Genomic DNA, 27,835 nt, shown 5'->3' on the forward strand with positions numbered 1-27,835 from the left:
CCTTGTTACCAGAGCTTTCATGCCCAAGGAGCTAGAAGCTTAAAAAGTTATATATATATGTGTAATCACTAAACGAGATCCATATAATTCATTCGATCAACAAATATTCTTTAATATCTAATTTGTTATTCTCAGAATATATATATTTTATTTTCATATACACGTACCGATGAGGAATTTATTGAAATAACTATTCAAACCCCCATGGGATAGAGCCCCCCCCCCCGTCCAGCTGTACGGGAGACGAACCCGGATAGGGCAATGCCTCTACCACAACTGTTATCGAATGATGTCTTCCTTTCTCCGTCTCTTCTGAGGTTCCGATAGCCAGACGAGATTATCTTGCATCTTCATTAATCTACGCCGTTGAATGTTTCTTCTCCTTATTCGTCAAGATGATAATAATAAGGGGTACACATTGCATTAGGATGCCTTTCCAATGGCTATCCCTAGCAGTCTGGGACGTCCTACAGAACCTGCCGAGGGGACGCCTGATCGGTGGGGATTCTCCGTAACCTCCGTAAGGCTTTCGACATTCCTTCTCCTCTGGGCCTGGTGAGCTTGGAAGAGGTCTAGACCTGGGAGCGAGACAGAAGCCGATCAGACGCACCCTCTATGCAATGGGGAACACTATAATCACTTCTTACCTTATAATAGCTCGTATCTTGAGCTACATTTCTTTATCTTCAAATTGCAAATGAATTTGTAGTTTCTGTGAAGTAAGAAGGTGATGAGGAAACTACACTACTAGTACTGTTAATATTCTAACTGCTCGTCAGAACGAGAGCTATTAAAGCTTCTAAAGAAAGCACATCTAGTTCTATGTTTTTTCTGACTTCCTCAAATAGGAAGTTACCTTATTTTCCTCAATCAAATTCTAACATTATTACACTTTATCAATGAATAAATATTTATATTTCCCTTTCTTGCAAACTATGTAATTGTCTACCACGAAACGCTTCGGTAGTTACACATCCTCTATCTCGAAAACTTCAAAGTCAATTCATTAAAAGTTATTAAAAAGTTATTAAAAGCGTATGCCGAACCACCGATCCAGTACTTCCCTGTATAAGTCGGCCCAGAAGATCGATGGCGATGAAACACGAAACTCAAATCAGGAGGGAAAGTAAACATATGTTTACATTCCCAGCGACAGAGAGAATCTGATTAGAAAACGGGAATGGTTCCTAGTCCTGCCACCCAGCGGCAGGCCGGTAGATCACCTGACCTACCTGTAGCGTGTGCCGCGAAATTCGAATTTCTGTCGGGGACGACGGAGTCAATAGCTATGTATATATCTGACAGGTAAGTTGAATGTATGAAACTATAATTTCATACCATCCAGAATAACATTAACCCCTTACTAGGTACAGTAGTACCTCGAGATACGAAAGGCTCTACTTACGAAAAACTCGAGATACGAAAGCCAATGCGAAAAATTTTACTGCTCTGCATACGAAAAGTTTTCAAGATACGAAAGGTTGTTGCTGTAAAGTCCCGAGATTCGCCCGGACCACCGAGAACAATTTTAAAACTCCCGCGCCGCCAACTGAGTAAACTCGCCACCATCCTCCCGCTCTCCCATTGGTTCCTGATGCTAGTCACCCCATAAGGTCCTGCTCTCCTATTGGTCAGCATCTACCCCTTGTGCTTTAAGTATTCTATTGGTAAAAGGATGCTGTAAATTGAAAAATTTATTCATGCAATACAATTAATAAAAAAAAACATTAGGTAAAGATAGAATAAAGAATAGAAATGAATGGTTATTATACTGTTTGGTAGTTTCAGTAGTTGAAGAGAGATAATGAAAATTTATGGCTTACTGTGTAAAGTGATTGCTTGTCGATCGTTCGATACTCGTAAGTGCTGGATGTAAACAGACGTTTGGAAGCTTTTTTTTTGTTTGTTTATTATAGTTAATGGTTACTTAATAATTATTTGAAATATAATACATTTAATAAAAAAATTGTGAATTAGATATCATAAAATAATAAATAAATCAGACTGCCAACATATACGTATTTTTTAGAATTCTTCTTCTGTTTTATTATTACCTTACGTATATGTATGTTTCATTATAGCTGTCAGTAACTCGGTATCTCCATTAGGTAAAGATAGAATAAAGAACAGAAATGAATGGTTATTATACTGTTTGGTAGTTTCATTAGTTGAAGAGAGATACTAATGACAATTTATGGCTTACTGTGTGCTAGGAAAAATGATTGCTTGGCGCTCGTTCGATACTCGTAAGACGGGTAAGAGCTGTATGTAAACAATCGATTGGAAGGTTTGTTTTTTGTTTGTTTGTGTATTATAGTTAATGATTAATTAATAATTATTTGAAATGAGTACATACTGATTATTTATACATTTTATTGGCATATTCTAAGCTTTAAGCTCTTAGGTTTAGATGTCAGAATCATAGACTAGGCTACAGTAGTAACCGCTAACATAGGCTAGGCTTATTGCTAAGGGACATATGCTAAAGTCCTATATATGCAGTAAAAAATGGGGTTGAACATACATGCAGTTGAAAATTACTCGAAGTATGTTACAGTTATTTTGCTTTTTGCCTTTTTGGGAGGTCATATTTCTTCCGTCGGATCGGCGTTGTAACTCTAGAACATGTGTTTTAGGCCTGGAAATACCAAATTTGTAAACTAATTTGTATTTTTCATAACTAACAAACCTGAGGTCTTAACATTAGGATTTACTAGCGCCAAGCTGGAAACGGTAGAATTAAAATTACACTTGTGAGATCCAGGGACTAATGGCATCTATACCAGGTCACGGGGCATGTATACCCAGAATGCCCACGGCTACCTGTGACCCATCAGTTATATTTCTAACCCAGTTTAGACTGCTAGAGGGGTGGTTCAAGGTGGGCCTTTAACTGTTAAGACCTCAGGTTTGTTAGTTATGAAAAATACAAATTAGTTACAAATTTGGTATTTGTTCATACACGAAACAAACCTTCGGTCTTAACATTAGGATAGACTTACTATTGGAGGAGGTAAGTCTCTACAACTGACTGGAAGTTTGCCACCTTATCCATTTCCGAATATATAGGGAAATTCTAGAGAATGGACAATGAACCTAGGACCAAAGATATAAGCGGATCTATTGGTTTCCTCCCACTGGGTGTAGATACCATTCTACTGTTTACTCTTGTCCCTTGCGACTGGATCCACCTTCACCCCTCTTTCCTTATTATCCAGAGGGGTGTGTTGCTACTGAAAAGTATATCATCAGCTAAGATAGCTTCACAGTATGGCTGACCATCTCACCTGCATCTAGTCCGTTCCAGCACATGACGGTACTCTCCTTCATATTGCCCGTAGTTAAAGGAGTAGGAAGAAAGTAGTAAAGAAAAAAGACCAGTCATCCCATTCATTCTACTTTCATACCTTCATCTTAGACTAGACGCAAAACTGACCCGCCAGGGGCACTGGTGAACTATATCACTTGTTGGCCGCCACCACTGGACCCAAGGAAAAGGTGTCCAAGGATCTATGGGCAACATCTTTCAAATAAAATGAGGTGAAAGTTGTTTGGCGCTTCCACACGCCAGCTTTCAGAATTTTATCCACAGACATGTTCTTCTTAAATGCCAGGGAAGCACTCACACCCCTGATGTCATGAGCTCTAGCTCCCACCTGGCTATCTGACCCTCTGTCTTCTGCAGTATAAGCATTTCTGATTGTCTCCCTTAGCCAAAATGATATTGTATTCTTGGACACTTCCTTCTTGTTCCGTCCTGTACTTACGAACAACCTCTGGCACCCCGGCCTGAGGTGCCTTGTTCTCTTCAAGTACTCCCTTAGTGCCCTGACGGGGCACAGGAGCATTTCAGCTTTGTCGTTGTCTACAAAGTCTGCCAAGGAAGGTATGGTAAAGGAGTCGAATCTGCCGTCTACTATTGTTGGATTTTGGGTCTTTGCCACGAATTCTGGGACAAACTCACACACCATTGATCTCCAACCTCTCGAGTGCTTTATGAGATATGAGAGGCCATGTAGCTCCCCCACCCGCTTTTGGTTGAAGCCAGGGCCAATAAGAAGACTGTCTTCAGGGTCAGGCTCCTATCCGTGGACTGCCTTAGTGGTTCGTAAGGGGGTTTTGTCAGACTACTCAGTACCTTGGTCAGATCCCAATCTGGGGCTTTTAGCTCCTTTGGTGGGCATGACTGTTCAAAGCTCCTCATCAGCATGGCCAACTCCCATGAAGACGATATGTCCACTCCTTTCATTCGTAAGACTGAGGCTAGAGCAGCCCTGTACCCCTTCACTGCAGATACAGACTATGTTTTTCTGTTCTGAGATATATCAGGAAAGTCTGCTAACTGCTGAATAGTGGTACCGAGTGGAGACACGTTCCCCCTACGACACCAATCACAGTATGCTGACCACTTCCCTTGGTATACTGTCGCAGATGATTTTCTGATATTACCTGCCATCTGAGTTGCTGCTTTCTGCGAAAACCCTCGCTCTCGGAGGAGATACTTGACAGTCTCCACCCGTGAAGCGATAGGGACTTCACCGACTGGTGGTACCTCTCCACGTGAGGCTGACACAGAAGGTTGCTCCATGGAGGTAACTCTCTTGGCACATCTACTGGGAGTTCCAGTAGGTCTGGAAACCACTCTGCTTTCGGCCATAACGGGGCTACCAGGGTCATCTTGAGGTTCTGAGACCGCATTACCCTGTTCAGAACCTGACGGATTAGACAAAATGGAGGAAATGCTACACGTCCAGATTGTCCCAGGGGTGTTGTAGCGCATCTTCTGCTGCTGCCTCTGCGTCCGGGACTACTGAACAATACACTTCCAACTTTTGTTGTACCTGGTTGCGAATAGGTCTATGATCGGTCCTTCCCACAACATGAGCATCCTGTCCACTACCTGTTGGTGTAGGGACCACTCCGTTCCCAGAATCTGATCCCTGCGGCTCAACTTGTCGGCCACTATGTTTCTTTTTCCCGGAATATACCTGGCCTTGATGTCTACCAGGTTCTCTATAGCCACTGGTGAAGTTGAACTGTCCATCACATGTAACGCGAGAAAACTAGGCCTCCTTGCTGTTTATATAAGCTACTACTGTGGTGTTGTCTGACATCAATACCACCGAGTGTCCCTTTACTCTCTCCTGAATTCTTGTAGAGCCAGGAAAGCTGCTTTCAACTCCAGCACGTTTATATGGAGTTCTCTGTCCTTGCAACTCCATTTTGCTGACACCATCAACTCCTCCATATGGGCTCCCCAGCCTTCTAGTGACGCATCGAGAACAGCAAGAGGTCTGGGGAGGATTGTTGAAGGGGGGACACCCACTGTCAGATTGTCGTCATCCACCCACCACAGCAAAGTCTTTCCTCACTTCTGCCGACAAGGGAATTTTGCTCGTACGGTGGATCTACTGTTGGTGACCAAAACTCCTTCATCCTCCATTGTAGGGACCGAAGGTGTAGCCTTCCTTGTGGTACTAGCTTCTCCAGGGAGTTAGGATTCCCAGCACCACCTGCCACTGTCTTGCTGGCTGTGTCTGCTTTCCAGAAAGGCATTCACCACTTGTTTGCATTTCTGTACTCTTTGGTCTGTCGGGAATACTTTGGCTTGTGTTGTGTTATCACCATTCCCAGATATTCCAAACGTTGACTTGGATCCAGCTGCGACTTCTGCTGATTCACCACAATACCTAGGCTGTGACAAAGCTGCAGGAGGGCCGCCCTGTCCCTGAGTAATTTCTCCCTGGACTTTGCTATCACCAGCCAATCGTCCAGATATCTTATCAGCCTGATCCCCTGAGCGTGCGCCCACGCCGACACGAGGGTGAACACTCTTGTAAAAACTTGAGGAGACGTTGTCAATCCGAAGCACAGGACCTTGAACTCGAAAGCTTTCCTGCAAGACTGAAGCGGAGAAATTTCCTTGAAGACTGATGGACTGGTATCTGAAAGTATGCGTCCTTTAGATCGACTGTCAGCATAAAGTCTCCGATTCTGACTGCTTGTAGAACCGTTTTCGGAGTTTCCATCTTGAAAACTGGTTTTCCTTATAAACAGATTCAGCGTTGACAGGTCTATTACTGTCCTCCACTCCCCGTTGCTTTGGGGTACCAGGAAAATCCTGCTGTAGAAGCCTTTTGTCGGACTGCATACTTGTTGCACAGCTCCTTTTTTCTTTTCATCATCTTCTTCACTTCGTCCTGCAGAATAGTGGCCTTCCTTTCTGAGATTTGTGGGCATAAGTGACGTGGGGTAAGGTGTGATCTGTCAGGGGCGGGGTTACCTCGAACAGAATCAAATACCCGATCCTGAGAACATCCACCACCCACTTGCTCTGCCCCTAGTTCCTGCCACACCTTCCAGTGATTTGCCAGGCAAACCCCCCCACTGGTGTGGCCGAGTGATGGGAGGCGCCCATCCTATCTTCTTGAGCCTCTCCCCCTTCCCCTATTGCCCCTTCCTCTGTTGTTTCTTATGTGAAAGGGCCGATGAGTTATCCTCTTTGGGGAAGAGGGTCTTGTGACTCTATTAGGGATGCTATGTCTCACTGGTTTCTTTCGAGACATCTGCTGTTGTCTTCCCTCCAAAGGAATAGTTTGACTGTTAGAGGTTTTCCTAACTGCCTGTTGCACCAACCTATCGTTAGTGTCCATCTTCTTCTATCTATCGCTTCTTCCAGTATGACCTCTGGCAACAGTAGTTGCGATTCCAAGATATCCCATTCTCATTGCTAACAGGGAATCCAAAATCCACCTTGCGGCTTAGTCCTAGCCAATGCTGCATCTCTCCTCATTAGCAGGATATTTGCCCAAACATTGGCACTTACGTTTGTCAGGTACGCAATCGCCTTGGACCCTGACTGTAGTAATCTAATGAACAATGGTTCATCCCACTAACTTTCCTTGTTGATTCCGAGGATGCAATTTTCGCCACTGCTGTTGACCAAGGTCTAACCAGGACGCAGCCTGAAAGACAGAAGAAGCTGTTGCTTCTAACGTGGCAGCCTCTTGGTACGTCATCGAAGGGCACTCCATTTTAACCTGATCCAAGGTTAATCCAGGCCTTAACCTTACAACATTAGGGTTCATTTGCTAGACAGCAAAGGGACCTTCGGTGTCGTATAATATTTCCTTTGCTTTATCATTGGAGGGGGAATAAATTTAAATGATCTATTAGATCTTAAGGAATTATCCCTCCCTGCAATCTTTGCGTTTACGTGTTGCAAGACCGATTCCGCATGACTCGAACAAGGCAATTCATACGACACCTTGGTATCCCTCTTTAGTCCAAACGCCATGTCAATTCCATGAGAAGCATACTGGCCGGTGTTTCTGTCTTCTCGAAAGGCTATTGATTGACGAATCAAATCAATAACCTCTGCTACGAGGCCAGAAACTCTTGGTTTTCTCCTTCCTCCGGCTCTAGTGTACCACTTCCTACGTTCAACGAGCGATGTTGTCTCGCCTCTATCTTCTGACAGACGGCCCGGAATTCCACGGCCGCCTGCCCCTACGGCCGCGGCCTCTTTGATCTTTGCTGGCCGCTGTTGGCTCGATCCCAGATAGTCAGCAGGGGAACGAGAACGTCTCACTCTTTCTTCTGCTCACGGATCTAGAGCGAGAATCTCGTCTAGATCTCCAAGATGAAGGCTCCCTTAAGACAGAGGTAAGTTCGTCTTTATTAGCATTGGCATCGTTTCGAGCGTCGGCGAGCCCGGCCTCGGCCTTCTATCCAGACGGACACTGCCTTCCACGAACGTATCCGCCGAGGTTGCCAACTCTCTATTTTTCGTACTTTTAATAGGAGCCTTATCGTCCTTCGTACGTATTTTGAACGCCTTATGGGCGAAACTGGGACCTGCATTCCATCCTCTGCTGCACCTTTCGCCGCCAACGTCGATTTTACCAGAGGTATCGCAGTTTTTGCGATCCGAACTGGCAACTCCGCCTCGGCCGCTAGCTCGCCGGCCGTCACCTCTCTCGCTTGTTCGGACTCTTGCGAACGGCTTCGTCTGGCAACCTTGTGCTTAATAGCCACTGATTTTCCGACCTTCTTGCTGACTTGGAAATGACAGTCTTCGTCCGAAGAAGAGGAAGAATTGATTCTTCTCCTCTTGGCCCAGAGGATCCGCTAGGAACTCCCGAATCCTCCTCCAACGCTTGACTGGCGCTCGCCGTGACGTTATCGGACTTAGCGATGACGCCGAACTAGAGGAATAAAGACGAAGAAGGCGAATCACACTTTTTCTTTTTGTCTCTCTTATTCATTCTCTCCTCTATATCCTGTAACTTCTGCATTACAGTTTGCATTGACGGATCAGAAGGCGTATTAGCGTCTGGTGCAGCGAAAAAGGCCGAGAATCGGTCTGTGACGTCCATCACGCCTGCCATCTCAGAGTGTGACGTATGTTTGACGTCATCCCTCTCGTAGGGAGAGACTGAGAGGTTTCTGCTGGTAACCGCACGTTTGCTGCCAAATTACCTCCCACGTTCTGCATCGCTGTAAATACTGAGTGGGATGGAGAAGCAGCGGCATTAATTCCCATAAATTGCAAGCCCGGGGGATGAGGAAACATTCAGCGCTGCCGGACCCTGCTGGAACCGTGACGTCATATAATGCGCAAGCAGACCATCCAAGGTTGGTACGCCTGGTAGGCCTAGCGCTGACCACGTACCATCTAACCTATGCGCTTGCGTAGCAGGAGCCTGGAACAAAGATGGCGGATCTCCCCCTCTACTTGCTGGGAACAAAGGAGAGTGCAAATTATTCATAAAATTACCCAAGGCCCCTCCTGACGTTTTTCCGATACAGAACCGCTAGGAGAAACCGAAGGGGTATGAGACAATTCAAAAGCAGGTGGAGAAACATATGGAGCAGCCTTGGTTTATTACCGATACAAAAGAAGCCGGTAAGGTTTGGTCATCCAAAGATGGCGTCACCCCTTTCTTTTGTATTGGCTTTCCCCATAGAACTTCTTCCACTGTTCCACCGACCAACCGCGACAAACAGAACACGGATTAGTAACCGTACATACGTTTTCCCTGCACCTACTACACGTTGGATGAGGATCCGTCGACACCGAGGTTAGGAACCTAGAACAAGGGAAGCCACTGACTCCTGGGCATTTCCTTTGTCTCCTCTTCGAAGCGGTAGATGATCCCGATGTTGAGGCAAAATTCTCCATCATACCACGTATACACTCTTACCACACACTGATCACACTTGGAGAAAGAAAAGAATGAAAAATAAAAAATGAAATGGATAAAGAACGGGCCAACTGAAAAACCGGCTTTAAATGAGATAGACAGTAACACGTCTTATCTTAAAGGCGGTAGGAAAATAACTGATGGGTCACAGGTAGCCGTGGGCATTCTGGGTATACATGCCCCGTGACCTGGTATAGATGCCATTAGTCCCTGGATCTCACAAGTGTAATTTTAATTCTACCGGTTTCCAGCTTGGCGCTAGTAAATCCTAATGTTAAGACCGAAGGTTTGTTTCGTGTATGAACAAATATAATTTACTGGGGTGTTTTTGGAGGGCTTGGTAACGGATTAGCCATTTTACATGTAAAATGTGTTTTCCAAGATACGAAAATCCATGATACGAAGGCCGCCTCGGAACGGATTAATTTCGTATCTTGAGGTACCACTGTATAAGCATCTTAATTTTTTTCAACTATAATACTCAACTTCCAATTTTTCTATAAAAGAACAATCTTACTTTTTCACCTGTCGCAACTTCCTCATAGTCATCTGCTGTCAACAATATAAATGCCCAACATTTGCAATTCGACCTTTCATTTCAAAATCTACCATCATCTGCTCCTCCTCCGACTTTTCTCTATACCTCATCCATATATATATATATAAAAAAAAAAAAAAAAAAAAAAAAAAAAAAAAAAAAAAGCTGGAGACTAACACACCATTGTCCAAGGTCTACTTTAAAACAAATACAAAAATAAACTTCTGTATACCATAAAAGCTACTAGTAACTGGCATAAAAATTTGGTCAAGTAAACTGTATATGATCAAGAAGACTGATGGCTTACCATGTGATGTCTATTTCTTATAAACGAAGGGAGGGATCCCTTATTTGCCTTTTCTTCGGCAGCTACAACATCCACTGGGTTGTAAAGAGTAAACAATTTTCTTGTTAACAACTGTTCCTCTAAATGGCAATCCATCAAATACCAAACAAGAGCACCAAGCGCAGACACAGCCAATTCATAACGTGGATGAGCTGTTAAGCCTAATGTATCATCTGAGAAAAAAAAGAAAAGAAAAGATAACAGAATTAACGTTAATATCAAACGGAATGTTCTCATAAAAAAAATCTCCATCGCAAAAAAATTACCAAGTAAAACTGGCAATGGAGAAAATTTGTGATGGCAAGCATAAGAGAATATGAATTTGGCTGAGATTAGAAGAGGTAGCTGGTTGCGGTTGGTGAATTGAACCCAAAGATAAGTGACTATAAAGAGGTTTGCATTATTGATAGCCTGCAGTGCCTGGAATTAATGAGAATATAGATGGACACGAGTAACTGTTCCTGAAATGACCTTTATAGTTGGGAATTTGTGGTTAAAAAAGAAGTAAACTAGACAAAACATTTAGAATGTCTGTTAATAGTTAATATTACAGCAAATGAAAATTATTGTGTATCTTACTTTCATCTAATAGATTTTTCAGTTCTTCTGGCCACTGCAAGGAAGAGTCCTCCCCTTTGAAGTAAGTTCCCTCGGCCAGGAAACTGAGTGTCTTGCTACTTGTCCAGAATTCCTTTTCTGGAACCAGATCATCACACAAGTTTGAAGGGACACTTGAATTAACAACTCTTCGAGTTTTCTGAGAGAGACGTCCTCGCTCAACCAAAATCTTTTGGGTGGAAGAAAAAAAAGTCCGTAAAAAAAAAAAAAAAAAAAAAAAAAAAAAAAAAAAAAAAAAAAAAAAAAAAAAAAAAAAAAAAAAAAGTTCCACTCCTGCCAATGTATACATAAGATAAAAAATGAAGACAAATACAAAATGGATGTAAAACTAGATCTACCTGAACAGGTGGATAGTGTGCCATGAGGGTACGAAGACGAGACACATGACGATCATCTGTGAACTGTCCAAGATGGAATGTCCCTATACTTGTATCAATAAATGCTACACCCAATTCACTTCCATCACCTGCTCCTCTTGTAGACTGTATAAAAATAATGCACAGTTAATTTTTTCCAACCTAGAAATTAGAAGCATAAAAAAATTCCATCACAATGTAACCTTCAAGAACAGGAGTCATTTCTTCATAAAACCTACTACTAATAATGCAATGGGTTTCTCCTTACAATTGATTTTCAACGTTTCTAGTGCTTCTTTTACATTCACAATACACAATGAAGTCCTCAGGAAAAAATATTTAAAAAAAAAATTTTAATACTTCCTAAATAGTGGCTTTCAACTCATGGGAGTATTGGGAATATAAAAAGGTGATGCAATTAAGAATTAGAGCAGCAGGTGCTCCTCAACTAAATGCTGATCCATGAGAGAGAAAGAGAGAGCTTGTATACTACTTAACTCATTGATGGTGCTGCATTGTATAGATTTCTAGTAACAAAACTGATGAATAGCAACAGCCCTATCTGCATTGTTTACTAACTTTATGACTACCCCAACCCAGGTTTCAGATATTGAACAAGTAAAATAAACTTAAACCCACATTAAATTATATTCTGACCAAAATGCAAAAGACAATTGGAACTTACCCTTTCTGCTAATGCTAACAAATATGAAGTTGATGACTCTGAGGCTTCCCCGTCTAGGACACTGTAAACACGTGTTCCTTTGGTGCTAATTTGGCACACCTCTCGCTTGACAACACGATCAAATTTAGTTGGTTTAGTCACTGTTTGAAGAAAAAGAGATATGAAGTTGAAAGGCAAGGAAAATCTGACAAAATTGGTAAAATACTGGAGCATAAGTTTTACAAGAAAGGATTAGTAAAAAAAAAAAAAAAAAAAAAAAAAAAATAAATAAATAAAATGCAATAAAAGTGGTATTTGCAACTGGGGATGGGGCAAAGTTGCAATAGCATTATTACAACAAAATAATAAAAATATAGCATGTTGTGTTTATTTCAATAATAAAACCAGCAATATTTCTAAAATACTTTTTCTATATCAAGATTACAAAAATTTTGTTTCTAAAGCTAACTTACTACTTTTGACACGCTTCTCCATCATCTCTGGAGTTTCTGTCTGCTCTATCCTGGCCACCTTGTAGCCTTTTTTCAATTAATGTTGATGAGTACCGTCCATAAGCTATTTCTGGAAACCCAACGTGGGCTTGTTCTCCCTAAATCAATATAAAAAATTTACTTCAGTTAGCATACGCAATTCCCCAGTAAAAGGAAGTGCCTTTCCAAACAATCATAAAAAAATGAAGTTTTTATGATAAAACAAAGTTTAATGTATACTTACCTGGCAGGTATATATAGCTATATTCTCTGTTCCACCTGGCAGAAATTTTCAAAACTCGCGGCAATCGCTAGTAACCTATTAGTAGTTCAGGCAACCACCACCCCGTTACCGTGGCGCTAGCGCTAGGAACCGTTCCCAATTGGGCCAGATTTTCTCTGAACCCTGTCCCCTGAGGGGAGGCGGGTGGGGTGGGAATTAAATTATATATCTACCTGCCAGGTAAGTATACATTAAACTTTGTTTTATCATAAAAACTTCATTTTAATGTATGACACTTACCTGGCAGGTATATATATAGCTGATTGACACATTTGGAGGTGGGTCAAGGACAGCAACATTCTTAGAGTATAAAAATATTATTAAAATATTATTAAAACTCCAGTTCCTTACCTGCTAAGGTAGCTGACTTCATAGTCCTGCCTCTAAGCCTGCTTAAACCTTAGTAGCTCTCAACAAGGAAGTGTCCTGTAGTTGAAGAAGCTAAGACTGGAACTGACAACTGGACGGTGACCAATGTGTTGACAGATCCTTACAGCCCTCTTATGCCACGGCATTCAAGCTAGTAACAGATCATTTACCTGAACTACACACACACCATCACCAGATAATACCAACACGACTGAGAAAAGTACCGCACCCTTTTCTCAGACGACCAAAAAACACAAACACCATCACCTAATAAAAACAACTAGCTTACAAGAAGGTTATGGGGTAGTAACTCCTTTGCCCAATACTGTACCCGAGGACACGTATGGACCTAGCGTCTGACAATTATCGAAGGTTGTCTGAACGTCCCTAAGATAATGAGACGCAAATATTGAATTAGTTCTCCAATATTTTGATTCAATAATTTCCTTGAGGGCTAAATTCTTTTTAAACGCTAATGAAGTCGGCCACTCTGCCCTGACTTTCATTGAGCCTTCACTTTTAAAATACCAAAGCTCTGCTCTTCACACAACATATGAGCCTCTTTAATTAACTCTCTCATGAAGAAGGCTAGAGCGTTCTTCGTCATGGGTCTAGTGGGGTCTTTAACTGAACACCACAGAGCATCAGACCTCCCTCTGATAACTCTTGTCCTTTCTATATAACATCTCAACGCTCTCACTGGCAGAGAACTCTTTCTTGCTCGTTACCGACCAATTCAGCTAGACCCAAAACTTCAAAGGCTCTTGGCCAAGGATTAGCTGGATCCTCATTCTTGGCCAAGAAACCTTCTTGGAATGAACACACTGCATTGCCGTGTCTCCATCCCACCTTCTTCGATATGGCCTGAAGCTCACTAACTCTTTTAGCAGTTGCTAATGCTACTAAAAAGATAGTCTTCTTAGCAAGATCTCTCAGAGAGGATTCCTCTAACGGTTCGAATTTGCTAGAAGTTAAATACTTCAAGACCACATCCAGGTTCCACGCAGGTGGCCTGCCTTCTGACTGTTTCTTAGTCCCAAACGACCTAATCAGATCTCTCAGATCTAAGTTATTCGAGATGTCTAGATCCCTGTGTCTAAACACTGAGGTTAGCATACTCTTATAACCTTTAATTTGTCGAAACTGACAAGTGTAAATCCTTCCTCAAGTAAAGAAGGAAATCTGCGATTTGGGTCACAGAGGTACTGGATGAAGACACTTTCCTGTTTTTTACACCACTTCCGGAAATTGTCCCACTTTTTTTTCGACTGATACACCGTGATTGTGGAGGTTCTTCTGGCTCTAGCCACTGCACTGGCCACCTCTCTAGAATATCCCCTCGCTCTGACCAGACGTTCGATAGTCTGAACGCAGTCAGACCCAGAGCGAGGGTATTCTTGTGAAACCTGTCGAAGTGGGGTTGTTTGAGTAAATCTACTCTTAGATGAAGCGTCCTTGGCGTATTTCTACCGTCCATTCCAGTACCTCTGTGAACCAACTTTGGGCCGGCCAAAACGGGGCTATTAAGGTCATCCTCGTTCCTTTGCTCTCCCTGAACTTCTTCATCACTTTCCCCAGCACCTTGAACGGAGGAAAAGCGTACAGATCTAAGTTTGACCAATCCATCAGGAATGCATCTACCGCCACTGCTTCCTGGTCTGGAATCGGAGAGCAATATGTTGGTAATCTCCTTGTTCTGGCTGTCGCAAACAGATCCACTACCGGACGGCCCCACAACTTCCACAGGCTCTGGCAAACCTCCATGTGCAACGTCCACTCCGTCGAGAGAAGTTGCTCTCTCCTGCTCAACAGGTCGCACCCACGTTCTTCTCTCCTTGTATCAAACCTGGTGAGTATCACGACCTTTTCCTCTTCTGCCCAAAGCAGAATTTCTTTTGCCAGATTGTAAAGGGGAAAAGAATGAGTTCCCCTTGCTTCGAATATATGCCAGAGCCGTGGTGTTGTCCGAGTTGACCTGGCAACTGTCTTGTTTCGAATCAACTCTCTGAAGTGCTTCAAAGCCAAGAAAATTGCCAACAGTTCCTTCCTGTTTATGTGCCACTTTGTTTTCGTCCTTGTTCCAAAGTCCCGACACCTCTTGAGGGCCTAATGTCGCTCCCCAACCCGCGTCCGACGCGTCGGAAAACAAGACGAGGTCTGGGTTCTTCTGCTGAAGCGACATCCCTCTTGCTAACCTGCTGGCGTTAGCCACCACTTAATTCCTCCTTTACTTCGGTCGGAATTAGAAACTGGAAGGAATCCGGTTGCGATTTTCTTGGCCATGAATCCTTCAGGAAAAACTGAAGAGGTCTCATGTGCAGTCTTCCTAAAGAAATGAACCTCTCTAGTGAAGAGAGTGTGCCCAGTAGACTCATCCACTCTCTTGCAGAGCATCGGTCTTTCTTTAGAAACTCCTGCACCTTCTGACTGCATTGGGCTTGCCTTTCGGGGACGGAAAAGCCCGAAAAGTCACTGCCGATATCTGAATCCCCAAATAAACTATCTGTTGTTGGGGCTGCAACTGGGACTTTCCCATATTCACTACCAGACCTAGGTCTTTTGCTAAGTCCAATGTTTGACTTACGTCCTCCAGACATTGACTTCTCGACTGGGATCTTATCAACCAGTCGTCCAGATACAAAGACACTCTGATCCCTCTTAAATGTAGCCATCTCGCCACATTGGACATCATCCTCGTGAATACTTGAGGGGCTGTGCAAAGGCCGAAGCATAGGGCCTTGAACTGAAAGACCCTGTCCTGAATCACAAACCTTAGATACTTCCTGCTTCCTGGATGAATCGGAATATGAAAGTATGCGTCTTGTAAGTCCAGAGTCGCCATCCAGTCCCCTGGACGTACCGCTGCCAGTACTGAATCGTTCGTCTCCATAGTGAACTTGGTCTTTTCTACGAAAAGATTCAGTTGACTTACGTCCAGAACTGGCCTCCAACCTCCCGAGGACTTTGCAACCAGGAACAGACGGTTGTAAAATCCCGGAGATTCGTGATCCAGAACAGGTTCTATTGCTCCTTTCTCTAGCATGGAAGCTACTTGCTCCCACAGAGCCGCTTTCTTCTCTAAATCGTTGTAATTTGCCCCGAGGGCTCTCGGAGATGTTGCGAGAGGGGGTCTTTTCACGAAAGGAATCTTGTATCCTTCCCGAGCTACGTTGACAGCCCAGGGATCTGCCTTCATTTGTTGCCAGACTTCCCAAAAACCTTGAAGTCTGGCTCCCACTGTCGTCTGGAGGACCGAGTTCTCATTCTTTAGAGGGGTTCTTGGCTCCTCTTTTCGCTGGTGCTCTCTTACCCCTAAAGGCGGGTCGAGCGAATGTCCTTCCTCGAAAGGGCTGTTGCGACGGTCTAGTCTCCTTTGGCGTCTTCTTCACCAACTTGGTTGGTAAGAACTTCTTAACCGAAGAAGAGAGAAGATCTTGAGTGGCTTTCTGCGAAAGGATAGAGCTATATCCCTAATCACCTCTGAAGGAAACAGCTGTTTCGAAAGGGGAGAGAACAGTAACTCCGATTTCTGAGAGTTAGAAACTCCTTTTGAGGCGAACGAACACAAGAGCGATCTCTTCTTAAGCACTCCTGCTGTGAATAACGAAGCCAGCTCATTCGTTCCGTCTCTAAGAGCCTTATCCATGCAGGACATAATGCTCTTAGCTGTTTCTAAGTCCTGCGAATCCTCTTCTCCTATGGAATTCGCTAGCGCTCCCAAAGACCAATCCAAGAAATTAAAGACTTCGAAAGTCCTAAAAATCCCTTTAAATAGATGGTCAAATTCCGAGGACGTCCACCAGACCTTGGCCGACTGTAACGCCTGTCTGCGTGAGCTGTCCACTATACTGGAGAAGTCCCCTGGGAGGAGGCAGGTACTCCCAGGCCTAGACTCTCTCCAGTAGCGTACCATACTCTGATTTAGAAGCTAACTTAGCTGGAGGAAAAACAAAAGAGTATTTCCCCGCTTCTTTCTTGTCCTTCATCCAGTCATTCACCCGTTGAAGGGCCTTCTTTGCCGAAATTGACATCGTCATTTTCAGGAAGGAGGACTTCTTTGGAGTCCTAGTCTTGGAAAACTGTGATAAGGGGGATAACGGAGCTGTCGGTTTAAATTCCCCCTCAAAAACAGCAATAAGACGTGAAGTCAGAACCTTATAATCTGAAGAAGGTTCTGTATTCTTTTCTTCAATTACTTCCAACTCTTCTTCTGCTGAAGAAATATCTTGCAAGTCGTCGTCGTATTGACGCTTCGTTGACGGACTAGCGTCCTGCGGCTAGCGAAGCATCGGCGTCCTGCCGCCTCTCGATGTCTTGCCGCCTGCGTCCTGCGGCTACCGATGCGTCTGCGTCCCTGCCGCCTCTCGATGTCCTGCCGCCTGCGTCCTGCGTCCATCGTAGACACGCCTGCTTCCTGCCGCCTGCGTCCTGCGTCCACCATTTGGTCCCGCGTCCTGACGTTTTGCGTCCTGCTTCTTCCGACACTATTTTCCTCCTAGCGCCAGTGCGCCTGCGTCTTCGGCGAACGCGTCCTTGTCTTCCCTTTTCGAAGACTTAATGGGAAGAAATCGTCCCTTACGCCTCGAAGATGCTTGTTCAGGAGCATCCCAAGACTTCACCAACACTGCCAACTTGGACTGCATTTCCCGTAAGAAATGCTTCGTACCATCCTCCTGAATGGTAGACGACGAAGGATGAGGATTACGAGCTGGACTGCGACCTAAAGGAGAGCGATCTTGTACTCTACCCGAGGCGGAGAAATACGAGGGGAGGATCCATAAGAAGATGGAGGCGATTCTCCCAAGGCAATACCATGCCGAGACGGACGTATATCGCCAGTGCGATTTGCGTCCTCTCTAGTACGAAAAATCCTTTTTCCTCTTGATCGGTACTGCTCCCTCGTCTTCCGAGGATGACAACACCTCAGGACTACTCCAAGCCTCACTATCTTGCACCTGTCTCTCGAGAAGCAGTTGATGTCCTGAATGTCCTCTTGAGTGGGCGAGACACCACTGCATACCGACGTTCTCGCTCGGAAGTCGAACCTTCCGAGGACGCACACTTCCCAGTTGCGCCTTTTCTGCGGCGAACTGCAACAGCCTGGGAACTTGCAACAGGACTGTTCGAAGGGACGCCTGACCGTGTCAAAACCTCTCTCGCCTCCCTTCGACTGTCGACATGCCCCCTTCTCCCTTGGGTCTGGGAGCTTGACAGAGGTCTCGGTCTAGGAGCACGAGAGAGACGATCAGACGCCCCCTCCACTACACTTTCACTGACATCGAAAGCACTAACTTTGTCTGTAAGTCGCTGTATCTGGTCGCCCATGGACGCAAGGGCAGCGAACACTTTCACAATATTTGTATCGTTCGTCTCCTCCGATACAGCAGCGGGCGCAGGAGATACCTGGGGAGAAGGAACTACCAATTCTACATTAGAAGGAGCTGGAGAGGAAATACAATCACTCCTTTTACTCGAAGAATTTGATTTCTCACTACGAGAAACAGATCTCCTTACACGATCTTTCTCCAATCTCTCAACGTATTTCATAAAGACCTTCCATTCCTTCTCTGATAAATTCTCACATTCAATGCATCTATTCTCCCAAGTACACACATTCTCCCTACATTTCTTACAAACGGTATGAGGGTCGACCGAAGCTTTCGGCAGTCTTACCTTACACCCCTCTTTTACACACACTCTAAACATACTTCCCGAGTCAGACATCTTAAAGAACAATCCAAAGCGAATGCCAAGCTAACGTTTCCGAGTACAATACCAAAATCCAAGATCAGTCAGCAACGAGAATGAAAATTCTAGCAGGGAACCACCAACAATGTTGCCGGTTCGGCTGGCAGAGAAAATCTGGCCCAATTGGGAACGGTTCCTAGCGCTAGCGCCACGGTAACGGGGTGGTGGTTGTTCCTGAACTACTAATAGGTTACTAGCGATTGCCGCGAGTTTTGAAAATTTCTGCCAGGTGGAACAGAGAATATAGCTATATATATACCTGCCAGGTAAGTGTCATACATTAAATAGTATTTTACACAAAACAAGGCACTATTTCATTAAACTTATTACAAGCAAGTTATTCACTTGGGAACTTTCTATTGTACACATCAAGTCAAAACTTACCTTCATCATTATAAGACCAAGTTCCTGCACCCCTAATATAGCATCCATATGGAACAGTTCGTAGAACTTCCCCATTTTGAAGAACAAAACAGTGTCATAATGCAAAGACTTCAGCTCCCACCACTGCCTCATCCCCTGCAGGAGACAAAACAGACTGCTTATCTCTGTAATATCAAAATCCTAAGTTGTTCTTGTGCTATAAAATCTGTGCAAGTTATACACACTACTCACACATTCATGTGTTCTATGACTTTTAGAAATTTACAAACTACGTATGTAGTAAGTGCTTGACTGTGAATGTCATTATTTCTCACAATTATGAGTTCCTGACTGGACGAGTGGGTTGCGCACTCGATTATCACTATGGTAGCCTGAGTTTGCTTCCTGCGGAGCCAGGGCAGAATCAGAGGAATTTATTTATTGTGATTAGAAATTAATTTCTCGATATAATGTGCTTCACATACTACAGTAAGCTGTAGGTTCCATTGCTAAGTAACCAATTGGTTCCTAGCCACGTCAACACTAATCCTTTGGGCCAGCCCTAGGAAAGCTGTTAATCAGCTCAGTGGTCTGGTAAAATTAAGTTATACTTAACTCTCACAATTATGAACTTTTAAAGGGTTAAAAACAATACAGTAATACCCCGAACTTACGCGAGGTTAGGTTCCAGACCCCCTCGCGCAAGGGGAAGTTTCGCATAAGTTGGGCACATTCTCTTAAATTGCTAATAAATGCTTACTTCTCGAGTTTGAACACTAAAGATGACCCTAATCATGCTCCTTAAGTATTAGGCTAACTTTTAAATGAAATTAAAGTTACTGTAATTTTATCTAAAAGTTAGTTTATTACAGTACCCTTAAAGAAGGAATAACTGGTTGGTATAAAAATATTACAGTAACTACTATGTACATACATATCCACTTTCATATGTATACTAACGTTACCCCTAATTCATGGGATGCCATTTTGTTTTTCTGTCAGAGTAAAAGTTTTCTTTGCATCACTAGGTAAACTTCATAAGTCAGTCATAACAAAGTTACACAAAATAAAATAAAGAAGACATGTATGTATGTACATAAGTAATGTTTGCAGAAGGTGAAGGTAAAATCAAATAAATATGACAAATTTTTAACTAATTTGTATTTTTCATAACTTACAAACCTTTGGTCTTAACATTAGGATAAATACTCAGCGCCAGCTGGAAACCGGCAAAGTTTAAAATAATTGTGTACGCAAAGGACTATTGGCATCTGTGCTTGGTCACGAGACATGTGAAGCCACCCACATACCCCTCATTAACTCGTGACCCCGTTAGTTATTCTTCCAACCAAGGTTAGTTGATAGAGGGGTGGTTAGAGGTGGGCCTTTGTATGTTAACACCTCAGGTTTGTAAGTTATGAAAAATACATTTTAGTTAAAAATTTATCATTTGTTCATATACGAAACAAACCTTCGGTCTTAACATTATTTAAGGAATAAGACTTTTCACCTCCCCTTGTTGGTGGGAGGTAAGTACTATTAACCAATGGGAGTTTGCCACCTTTGATCAGTTTTCTGAATACTAGAATTCTACGAAACAACTGACCAATATTTCCGAATCTAAGCTGTAGGTCCCATTGCTAGGTGACCAACTGGTTCCTAGCCACATAAAAAAAATATCCAATCCTTTAGGGCAGCCCTCAGCCCTAGGAGAGCTATTAGACAGCTCCGTGTTTTTGTAAAAACTAAGATCCCAACCACGAAACACCTTATGCGGTGACCTGTTACAATATACGGGCATATGTTCAATATGCTACACTCCAAAGGGAAATCCTATATTGCAAGAATCATCTGGAGGGGTATCATCTTTAAAAAGTGTGAATAGGATCACATCTTCTGAAAGTACATTAACTGTATGTGCTGTAATTACGTAACATAGTACATACAGATTGTACTTGCACTTTTCCCCGAGGTTAAGAAAGTAATTTCCACAGAACGACAACTCTGATGTTTTACCAGTTGATCATGGAGTTCTTATATAGTGACTAACACTGAATTATCTACTGCCTTTGTATTATTTTCAAAAATATAAATAGCATACACATAATCTACGTACTACTGATTTTATACTTAAAAGTATGATATTGTTATGTTACAATAAAGTTTCATACATACTTACCTGGCAGATATATACATAGCTAAGACTCCGTCGTCCCCGACAGAAATTCAAATTTCGCGCCACTCGCTACAGGTAGGTCAGGTGATCTACCGGCCTGCCCTGGGCGGCAGGACTAGGAACCATTCCCGTTTTCTATCATATTTTCTCTCTTCCACCTGTCTCCTGCGGGGAGGCTGGGTGGGCCTTTAATTGTATATATCTGCCAGGTAAGTATGTATGAAACTTTATTGTAACATAACAATATCATTTTCATACAATCAACTTACCTGTCAGATATATACATAGCTGATTGGCACCCTTCGGTGGAGGGTAAGAGACAGCTACTATATGGAATAGACAGGTAAACAACATATGTTGTAGGTATAAATAAAACCTTGGTTCCTACCTGATAGGTGGTAGACTTCGTTGGGTGTTTGCCAGTAGTCTGCATCACCTCAAGAAACTTTAGCGAGATATATGATCTATGGCCAAGAGTTCTTGTGGGTCTGCCGATGGGGTCTTATCCGCTTACTCGGCAGAGCCTGAAAGGACTTTGTCAATGGGTGCTGATCCACTTATATGACAATACACCTTATGAAGGAGCACACAACCAATCCCGACCACCTGATCCTAACCATATGTTAGAACTAAAGATTGTTCCGAGTTATCCCCGAACTCTTCACAACAACCGTAACTCAAAAACCACTAAGCACACATACATAATTTTCTAAAAAAAAATTATACTCATCTAATTAGATATGACAAGATTCTCTTACTGAACAACATAGACGGCCGCCCGTGCTAAACCAAGTCCTCCATTGTTCGAAGAGACTCCAGACCATATCTAAAAAGAAGAAAAGTATATACTTTTAAGGATTGGTGTCGGCTCCCGTACCCAGAATCGTATCCGCCGATACGAAAGGACCTAGAGAAAAACACTTCTCATATGTCACACGAACGTCTTTCAAGTAATGAGATGCAAATACTGAGTTGCATCTCCAAAATGTCGTATCTATGATGTTTTTAAGCGACATATTCTTATGAAACGAGAGAGACGTCGCTACTGCTCTCACTTCATGAGCTTTAACTTTCAACAGTCGCAACTGTTCGTCAGAACAGACCTTATGCGCGTCTGTAATGACGTTCCTCACAAAGAATGCCAGAGCATTCTTGGACATCAGTCTTGTGGGGTCTTTTACCGCGCACCAAAGACCTTGTCTAGAGCCTCCCATCTGATGCTTTCTCTGAATGTAGAACTTTAGCGCTCTTACAGGGCATAGAGATCTTTCTGCTTCTCTTCTACGAGACTCGATATGCCTTTGACTTCGAATGACTTAGGCCAGGGATTCGAGGGATTCTCATTCTTAGCTAAAAACAGGGTCTTAAACAAGCAAATAGCTGAGTCTCCCTTGAAACCTACTTTATCCTGCAGAGCATGTAATTCACTAACTCTCTTTGCCGTAGCTAAAGATAATAGGAATAGGCATTTTCTGGTGATGTCTCGAAACGATGCCAGATGAGGAGGTTCGAACCTTTCAGATGAAAGAAACTTGAGAACCACGTCTAGGTTCCACTTAGGAGAGACCAGTTCCTTAGACTTTGAAGTCTCAAAGGACCTTATGAGATCGTGGAGATCTTTATTATCTGCCAGATCTAATCCTCTATTCCTGAAGACTGCCGAGAGCATACTTCTGTATCTCTTTATTGTGGATACAGCTAGATGAGATTGCTCTCTCAGGAATAGAAGGAAATCAGCATTTCCGCTATAGGCGGTAGTGGAGGAGGAACAACTTCTTATGTTCTACACTACCTTCTAAAAACCTCCCACTTCGACTGATATACTTTCGTAGTGGAGGTTCTGCGTGCTCTCGCGATCGCGCTTGCAACTTCGCGAGAAAACCCTCTCGCTCTGACGAGTCTTTCGATAGTCGAAAGGCAGTCAGAGCGAGAGCGGGGAGGTTTTGATGATACCTCTTGAAGTGTGGCTGTCTGAGAAGATCCATCCTTCTTGGTAGGGATCTGGGAAAGTCTACGATCCACTCTACCACCTCCTGTGAACCAATCTTGGGCCGGCCAAAAGGGGCTATCAAATGTCATCCTCGTCTCCTTTGACGCCACAAACTTTTTCAGTACTAGTCCCAGGATTTTGAATGGAGGAAAAGCATATACGTCTACGCGAGACCAATCTAGCAGGAAGGCGTCTACCATAAGAGCTCTTGGGTCTTCCACGACCGAGCAAAAGACTGCCAGCCTTTTGGAGATGAATGTGGCGAAGAGATCCACATGAGGTGTCCCCCACAGCGACCAGAGATCTTGACACACCTCCTCGTGTAGGGTCCACTCTGTATGAAGGACCTGGTTCCTCCTGCTGAGTCTGTCCGCCCTCACATTCTTTACTCCCTGAACGAACCTTGTAAGAAGGGAGATGTTCCTGTGAGACGTCCAAAGCAAAAGGTCTTTCGTCAGCTCGTAAAGGAACGAGGAGTGAGTCCCTCCTTGTTTTCGAATGTAGGCAAGTGCCGTGGTGTTGTCCACGTTTACTTGCACTACTTTGTTCGAAACCAGAGGTTCTAGACTCTTCAAAGCCAGATGTACGGCGAAGAGCTCTTTGCAGTTTATGTGCCAAGACACCTGCGCTGGTTCCCAGGTGCCTGACACCTCCTTCGAGCCTAATGTTGCTCCCCAACCTTTCTCCGAAGCGTCGGAGTACAACACTAGGTCTGGGTTCTGGTTTTTAGAGAGATCCCTTTGTTCTCTTTCAGAGGGGGCAACCACCATTCCAGGTGCGGTCTTATCTCCACTGGAATGGGAAAGGCGTCCGAAGTGTCCAGTTTTCCAACTCCAAGACTTCTTGAGGAAGAATTGAAGCGGACGTAAATGAAGTCTTCCTAGCGGGAAGAACTGTTCGAGCGAGGAAAGGGTCCCTAGAAGGCTCAACCATTCCCTCGCCGACGTCTGTTCCTTCCTTAAGAAGAGAGAGACTATCTGCAAACCTTTTGCGATTCTCTCTTGCGAAGGAAATACTCGAAAACCCGAGAATCCATCTGAATCCCCAGATAGACTAAGTTCTGTCTGGGGGTCAGCTGCGACTTCTCGAGGTTCACGAGTAATCCCAACGCTCTGATCAGATCTAAAGTTAACGTAAGGTCCTCCAAGCACTGTCTCTCTGATCTGGCCCTGATGAGCCAGTCGTCCAGATACAGAGAGATATTTACTCCTTTGAGGTGAAGAAACCTCGCCACATTTTTCATCAGGCTTGTGAAGACCTGAGGAGCTGTGGACAGGCCGAAACACAAGGCTCTGAACTGAAAGATCCTTCCCCCCGTCATGAAACGGAGGTACTTCTTCGATGAAGGGTGGATCGGGACGTGAAAATAGGCGTCCTGGAGATCTAGAGACACCATCCAATCTCCTTGTCGCAATGACGCAAGGACTGAGGCAGAAGTCTCCATCGAGAACTTCTCCTTCCGAACAAATTTGTTCAGAGAGCTGACGTCTAGTACTGGTCTCCAGCCTCCCGAGGCCTTCGCAACCAGAAAAAGGCGATTGTAAAACCCCAGGGAGTTTTGATCCAGTACTAGTTCTATCGCTCTCTTGTCCCACATTTGTTCCACCATCGATCGAAGAGTATCCCTCAGCACAGGATCCTTGTACTTGGCTGTTAGTTCCCGTGGTGTTGACGTTAGGGGAGGAGTGTTCAGGAAAGGGATACGATATCCCTTCCTTATTACAGACAACGATGGCGTCTGCGTTTATAAGTGTCCAGGCCTCCACAAATCCCAGGAGCCTGACACCTACTGGTGCTTGGAGGAGAGAAGCATCACTTTCCCTTTTTAAAGGGACGAAAGGCAGACCTACCTCTTCTCTCAGGAGCCTTCCTTCTTGCGGGAGGTCTGGAGGTCGGGCCACCTCGAAAGGGCTGAACAGATGTACTCGGTCCTTTCTTGTCAGGTGTAGAAGCAGGCTTCTTCTTCCTTGCTGACTGCGTCAGAAGGTCCTGAGTCGCCTTCTCAGTTAATGAACGAGAAATGTCCTTCACCAACTGAGAAGGGAACAAAAAGTCAGACAAAGGCGAATACAGCAGCGCTGCCCTCTGAGCGTGGGAGACTGCTTTGGTTAAAAAGGCACTATATACTGTCCTCTTTTTTAGAAGACCTGCTCCAAACAAAGAGGAGATCTCAACCGAGCCATCCTGAACCGCTTTGTCTATACAAGACAAAATGCACAAAAGGACTTCTGGTTCGAGTCCTTCAGAATCATGGGCTTTCTTGGACATCACCCCAAGGGACCAATCTAAGAAGTTGAAAACTTCCAATACATGAAAGAGTCCCTTGAGGAGATGGTCCAGTTCTGAAATGCCCCAAGTAATACGTGCCGATTTCAAACCTTGTCTACGTGAAGCGTCAACTAAGGTCGAAAAGTCCGCTTCTGACGTAGACGGAAGAGCAATACCCATATTCTCTCCCGTCTGATACCAAATGCCTCTTTTACCAGCTAGTCTCGCTGGAGGCATGCAGAAGACCGTTCTGACTAACTCCTTCTTAGACTTCATCCAAGAGTCTAAGGACTGAAGAGCCCTCTTCATCGAAATGGCGGGCTTCATTCTGAGAAAAGACGAAGATTTCTTCGTCTTAGCACTCGAGAAAAGAGAGCGCGGAGAAGGAGGAGCGGCAGGAGTCAAGTCGTCTCCATACTCCTCTAGAAGCAATGGCCAGTCAAAACTTTATAGTTCGACAGTCCTTCTCTTCCTTGATACTCTTCCTCCGAGTCTACTTCTAACTCGGGATCTAATTGAGTCTCCGCTGCCAAATCCGTACGTCTTTCCTCTGGAGGAGACAAACTCCTAATAGGAGAGGGGCTAAGGGAATGATATTCCTTCCTCTTCCCCGCTTTAATAGTCCTGGAAGGCGCCAAAAGCTCAGGCTTCTCTCCATAAATGGATGACGCTTCCTGCTTGGATGACGCTTCTCGTCCGCCAAGCGTCCTGGCTGACGCCTCCCGCTTGTGTGGCTGCTGACGTCCGGATGACGCCTCGCGCCTGGAAGACGCTCCGCTCTCAAAAGGCGTCCTAACTGGCGCCAAAATATTGGTTGGAGCCTCGCGTCTACAATCAGCTTTAAAAGACGCTTCATGTCTAAAAGACGTCTCACATCTCTCTGGCGTTACGTGTCTTCCGTAAGATCCTCCCGATCTCGCTCTCGAACCCGAAGCTTCTGCGATATGTTTAGAAGCTTCACGTTTGCATGACGCCTCTCACTTAGCAGGGGAGAGAGGACGAGACTTCTTGATTGGAAGCGCAACATCCTTCCTACGAGGCGCTAACACTCCCACCAAAGAGGCCAGTTGTTCTTGTACTGTCATGATAATCTTCCTTGAAGCTTCTCCCACGTCAACTACATGACGCCTTTCGTCATCAATCGGGGGAGAAGTAGGAAAGGGTTCTTCTGCGTCCTCGTCGGGTGACGCTGACGCCACCTTCGCCTTCTTAATAGACGAGGGAGCGTCATCTGAGAAACGCTCCGGGCTCGAATCAAATTCGGGTTCTTTCAAATGCCGTTTCAGAGGCCTCGATAAATCCGACTCCTTCCACCCTCGTTTAGGTGAGGGAGAGGGAGAGGATGAGAAACACTCACGAAGGACGCTTTTTCTAAAGCGCCCTTGAGCAGCCTGCCACGAAACAGAGCTTGCTGAAGGGACGTCTGACCGTTGGGGATTCCCCACGACCTCCTTAAGGCTTTCGACTTTCCTTCTCCTCTGGGCATGGGAGCTTGGAAGAGGTCTAGGCCTGGGAGCGTCGCAGGGACGATCAAACGCCCCCTCCACAAACATGGGAGAACTCACTTCACTGTAATGCTCACTTTCACTAGCCTTACCTTGTAAGTCCGCCATTTTGGACTTCATGTCTCAAAGAGTAGCTTTCAGATCGGCGATTTCCGAGGCCGATTCCGAAAGAAGGGGGGAAAAATAAAAAAAAACCTTGTGAATTAGACACATAGGGAGAATCTAAATCATTAGGATTAGAAAAAGTATCAATAAAAGGCTCAATAGGCCTTGAATTCACACCTTTCAGACGTCTAACCCTATCCCTCTCTAACTTCTTCAAATAAGAAGTTAAAGTCTTCCATTCTTCTGCATTTAATCCCTCGCATTCATGACAAGTATTAGTAGCAGAACACTGAAACCCCCTACATTTACGACATACAGTGTGAGGATCAACCGAAGCTTTCGGTATCCTCACCCTGCAGCCTACATTCACACACATTCTCACACTCACATTTGAATCAGACATACTGAGAAAAATCCAAAAAGCAAGTCCAAAAACAGTCCACAGTAGCGAATGCCAAAAACACGATCCAGATACGTCACCAAAAAGCCGATAAACGATGATCAAAAGATGAAATAAGAATCTAAGTCAGGAGGTAATAGCAACAATGTTGATACCACCGGCGACAGAGAAAATATGATAGAAAACGGGAATGGTTCCTAGTTCCTGCCGCCCTAGGGCAGGCCAGTAGATCACCTGACCTACCTGTAGCGAGTGGCGCGAAATTTGAATTTCTGTCGGGGACGACGGAGTCTTAGCTATGTATATATCTGACAGGTAAGTTGATTGTATGAAAATGAAAACTTATACTAATTGTAGTATATTAGTACGTACTTCAGAAATTAAACAAAGTTTCTGAAGGGATATCATC

The 27,835-nt window shown here is 44.2% G+C and overlaps 1 protein-coding gene across 1 annotated transcript in view; it reads right to left on the reverse strand.

Annotated features, from left to right (window-relative positions):
- Positions 1-27,835, reverse strand: part of LOC135212810 (DNA mismatch repair protein Msh6-like) — a 71,669-nt gene that overhangs the window by 23,678 nt on the left and 20,156 nt on the right. Inside the window, 7 exon segments of the mRNA XM_064246582.1 lie at positions 10,052-10,263; positions 10,670-10,877; positions 11,047-11,190; positions 11,750-11,889; positions 12,202-12,271; positions 12,273-12,338; positions 19,004-19,167. Coding sequence (XP_064102652.1) covers positions 10,052-10,263; positions 10,670-10,877; positions 11,047-11,190; positions 11,750-11,889; positions 12,202-12,271; positions 12,273-12,338; positions 19,004-19,167 — 1,004 coding nt within the window.

This window comes from Macrobrachium nipponense, chromosome 41 (assembly GCF_015104395.2).
Source record: "Macrobrachium nipponense isolate FS-2020 chromosome 41, ASM1510439v2, whole genome shotgun sequence".
Lineage (NCBI taxonomy): Eukaryota > Metazoa > Arthropoda > Malacostraca > Decapoda > Palaemonidae > Macrobrachium > Macrobrachium nipponense.